This window comes from Centroberyx affinis, unplaced genomic scaffold (genome assembly GCF_046629955.1).
Source record: "Centroberyx affinis isolate AG114_WGS23_722 - 3 ecotype Tasmania unplaced genomic scaffold, CSIRO-AGI_Caff_v1 ptg006231l_1, whole genome shotgun sequence".
NCBI lineage: Eukaryota > Metazoa > Chordata > Actinopteri > Beryciformes > Berycidae > Centroberyx > Centroberyx affinis.
This window is the reverse complement of record NW_027283166.1, coordinates 113,045-117,796: the sequence shown is the minus strand read 5'-3', so window position 1 is coordinate 117,796 and position 4,752 is coordinate 113,045. Positions and strand designations below refer to the sequence as shown.

The window sequence follows — 4,752 nt, the reverse complement described above, 5'->3', positions numbered from 1 at the left end:
CTCATGGTGTGGGAATGGATCCTTCTCAGTGTTATGATTGGGTGTCTCCATGGACAGCTCAGCGCTCTTAATCCCAGATACAGCTGCAGAAAAGCATTTTGACACTCAATGCCTGTAATCCCAATTTTGTTGTTTTAGTCAACAGATCTGCTTACAACAGGCGTACAATACTTGACCTTCCAATATTTATTATTCTAACAAACATCTGTAATCACTGTGAGCACTGTTATTATGTGGCTGATAGTACTTTAAATTACTTTTTGTAAATCTAAGCCAAGGCCAAAACAGCCATGAGAAAGAGTGGAGGTAGCATAAGGATTTATCTAAAAGGAGAAACACACATTATGTCAAAAGCTTCCAACACACAACACTAGTCAGAACTGGTTGCAGACAGTTTGAAAGGGACCACACTTTCAAGTACTTGAGCAAAATATGTACAGTATAGAAAAGTGGTGCATAAAATACACACTAGGCTCCAATAGCCTCCTCTTGACACCAAGAGGGGCAGAAAAAAGCTGGCTGAGGCACTTCATCTCCCACATCATGGTCACATGCTTGCAGAGGAAGGCTTAGGAGCATTGTAAACATTACAGTATGTTGAGGAGAAGGAGAGAAATATAGAAAGCCTTGTCAACGAAGCAGCCTCCAAAATTCTGAGTCTGGGACATCGCTGCGTTTCCCTTACAGTGATTACACTCGGTCAAGTAAAGTTTCTGACATTGCACACTTGAAAAATTGTGAGAAAACAAAGCTAGACCGTTAGAGTGGCTGGAGGAGATGAGGCTCCTGTAGCAAAGCTGTGAAGGGAGGAAATGTTTCTGTTAGCAGAAAATTAACCGTGGTCAGACAGGTTTATTGATATTGCCAGTCACAGACCAAGACCTAACCAGCTTGGCACTTGTGGCATCCCATAAAATGTTCCCTGCAAAAGAAATTGTGTTCACCTTTAACTCAAAGCACCCTAAGGGAGTAGGTTTGGCAAACTTTTGATATTTGTGTGTATAAAGTGGACAGGCTGCTTACATGTCTGGCCTCCCTGCGCAGTCCCTCGGTGTTCCTCAGCCAGCAGCGGCTCAGCTCGCTCAGCTCCAGGATGGGCTGTACTTTCAGCCGGACCGTGTCTCCGGACTGGCGGATCATCTCCACGATTTCGTCCCGGCTCTTGCTCTCCACGTTGCGGCCGTTTATCTCCACCAGCCTGTCGCCCGGGACCAGCCCCAGGGCCAGGTCCTTCGTGCCGGCGCCGGGCTCGGCGAAGTGGACCACGCGCCTGTAAACTCCTCCGTCGGGGCTGCGGTCCAGCATAGTGGTGCGGCGCAAAGAAAATCCAAAGTCGCCGGTGTTGCGGCGCTGGAGCTCCAGTTCGCGTGTCTCCGGAGCGGTCGGCGCAACCACGGCCGGGAGCTGCAGGTCTGCTGGGAAGGTCTTGTCCACCACTTCGGGAATGCACACTTTTTGAGCTGTTGGGACTTCAGGCTGCTGCTTGAGGCTTTGCTTACGCAGCGGGTCAAACACCTTGGTTTCCACCTGCGGGGAGGGAGCGGCCGAGTTCTGGCCCGAGGGTGTGGAGCCCTCCGACGGGCTCTCCTCTTTGCTCCTCTGGGAGAAGGAGAAGCGCTTCATCATCTGACCAACCTGCGAGGAGTTCTGCTTGGCCAACGAACCGAAGTGAGCCACGCGATCACGCACCGAGCCCCGGTGTCCATCCTGTCCTCCTCCGCCCTCGCCCTTCAGGTCATCGGTGGAGCTGGCGGCGCTCAGCTGGTCGTCCAGAACCATGCTGCTGCGGTTACTCAAACCGTCCGATTCAATGTCGGTGAGGGTAAGCTCATTGCTACTGGCTACTTTGATGGGGATGGGGTTAGAGATCTCCAGTTTGTTCTTGGACTCCCGCTTGGCCTCCCTCTTCAGGTTGAAGAAACCACGCCGCATACTCATCTCTTCCAGGCTGCGCAGCTCTGCTGCGGACATCCTCTCCTTCTTGTCTTTCTTGTCTTTCTTCCCCCCATCCTTCTCCTTATCCTTTTTCATTAGATTGAACATGTTGGTGCACTCAACACAGCACGTCCCACCAATGTGGCTCTTGTTTCCTCAGACAAAAAGAATTTTCCATACAGAGGTAGAGATCCAGTTGACTGGTCAAGTCGTTTTGTAATGACCAACAGGGACCTGAAGGTGACACCTATTCAAATCCCCTGGGGAGAGAGGGAGAGAGAGCAAACTGAGTCAATCTCCCAAATGAAAAAATCCTGCAAAGGAAACCCTGAATCCCTTGTATTTCATGATTGTAAAAACAGACAAGAATATCTAAGGGCATTGACGAAGTGTGTTAAATGGCCTACTGTCCAGCTTTCCACAGTGTATGGGTACAGCAAGTTTTGAATTGTTGTGGTGCACTTCATTTATTTTGCTAGGCAATTTAACAGTCTCAAAATTTAAAAGGTGAAATCAAGCAAGTGCTACTTATGTTTTCTCTCAAATAGGCTTTTCAAAATATATACAACTCATTTTTGCCCAAGTGTCTCAAGATTGTTGCTGTGACTACATGTGACATCTGTAAGTGGCCTTGCAGAACGTAGACCTACATCACTGATGACCTCAAACACTTTTACAGTCTATTAGTGTACCATAAAAACTATCACAAACTGAACATGGTCAAAAAAAAAAAAAAAAACTATTCTACATTACAGTCAGAGGCCCATTAAAGGAGTCTGGCATGAAGAAAATACATTCCTGGCTCACATTTAACATGTGCCTTTCCAAAACCTCAAAAATCAGGGTGAGATTGTTCCTGCCGCAGGCCGACACAGGCAGGCAAGCAGATACACATCCTTCAGCCTGGTTTTCATTAGCTGCTTTAGTGCCATAGAAAGAAGAGCTACTCATACCCCTTTCTCCACGGGGTAGCATAGGCTGGAATCCCAAACAACCAACCACATCGTCCCTAAATTATAGGTAACGTGAGGCATGGATCTTTCTTATTAGGGATACTTTGTGCCCCAAGCATTCAGCTGGACCGCAAAATGTCAGAAGGCCAAGCAAATATCATGTCATTCAACTGTTGTCAAAGTCTAACTGGTGCCTTATAGATCATGAACATCAGGTGACTGAGCTGTGTACAAGTCAGTGATAAAGGAGAGGCCGAGCTGAAGGTGTGGCAAAACTTTCTCTGGTGCCCATTCCACCAGCAAAGTCATCACCAAAATTGAAATACAGGCCTATGTTATTCATCCTACTGTGTTAAAACATAGTGATGTTTGAAAATAATAAGAATTAACAATCCTACTGCTTTTCAACTCTTATCAGTGATGTATCTGTCAAAGTAACTGTCATTGCCCTACCTTGCTTGTCCAGCTCTGATATTACTATCTCGCATGAAGGCAAATCGAAGGCCATTCTCCCTGTCAACAACCTTCTCAAATAGCCCCGGTACGTCCCCTCCTCTCTGAAGAGGACGTCACGCTAAACTCCACTCAAAACATCTGGCTGGTAATGGTGCCTTGCACATGACTTCAGACCTTTAAAAAAAATCGCAAGCAGCCAATCTTCAATTCGGCATACATCCGATACACCGACCACCACTTATTTCAATAAAATGCCATGTTTTACAATTGGTTCGCCTGTTATGTCTCACAGCCCACTACCACCAAAATATCGAGCAGTGGGAATCAATTTTACAAGTTAACATTTAAAAAAAAAAATAAAAGTATATATATGCCGAATTCACCAGACGGCCGAAAATAAACGCTAAAAAAAGAAGTCACGTTCTTACCACTGACTATAAGCATGGCTACATTCATCTGGCAGACTTTTTTGAATGGATATTGGCGTGACGTGCTCTCCATACAATAGGACGGAACGTATCGGGTCTAGGTAACATTAAATTACCATGATTCCCAATAGAGCCTGACGTTACGTTCTCTGTCATTTATGGGCTGCTGAGGGTAAACCGGTGCCAACACTTGGCACACTCCCCTAAACAAAGCTGAGGAGGTAGCAGGGACTGTGGATATAACTGCACTATATGCGGAGTCAATAGGACAAAAAGCATGACAGAGCTAACTAGGTGTAGCTTTGTCGGCTGGTTAGTGAAGCAGCTCAATAGCTAGCCATTTAACATTAGAAGTAGAGAACATAGAACATCGAGTGACCGTTAACCAAATACAATTTCGCAGCGAAAGAAAAAAGCACCAATAGCGTTGGCCAGCAGCATTTCATTTACGATTATGCTCAACTTTCCAGTAAGCCATCCAGCTAGCTAGCTAGCTAGCATTGGCTCAAGGCAAAGCCGTCGTTCTTTGCCCTCATTTTTGGTGTAGCTAACGTAAAATTCTGGAATAACACTGGGTTCCTGTGAAAATTATCCCGTCAATCCGACTACCTGCCTCAACACCACTAAATACCTGTCTTCAAACAAAATGTATCCCCTATAAGCAAACGTGTTTTAGAATATATTAAATACTCACTGTTTTCCAGTATAATGGGGCACCACTGGTGGCTGGCTGATGGGTGCAGCTCGGCTCGTAGCGAACAGAAGCTGCAGACTGTGTGTTAGTTAACGTTAGCTTAGCTGGCTGCTCCCAGCACCACAGCATGACACCAGCTAAAGACAGTTAAACAGCGACTCCTGCTGCCAGTTTGGAGTTATTGCAGGGTGATAACTGCACCAATGTGTCTGGGGGTATCTGTTTTCAATTGAACCGCCTGCTAGTATGCACCATACACTAAAACATGTATCTTTACTATTTATAT

At 46.1% G+C, this 4,752-nt stretch overlaps 1 protein-coding gene across 1 annotated transcript; it reads right to left on the bottom strand.

Annotated features, from left to right (window-relative positions):
• Nucleotides 1–1,023: 1,023 nt before the first annotated feature.
• LOC139638246 (unconventional myosin-XVIIIa-like) lies at nucleotides 1,024–4,505 on the bottom strand (the record flags this gene model as incomplete). The annotated part of the gene is made up of 2 exons (XM_071512314.1): nucleotides 4,467–4,505; nucleotides 1,024–2,195 (listed from the first exon to the last, which is right to left on the bottom strand). A coding segment is annotated over exon 2 (1,020 nt), but the record flags the coding sequence as incomplete, so codon positions are not given.
• Nucleotides 4,506–4,752: the final 247 nt, after the last annotated feature.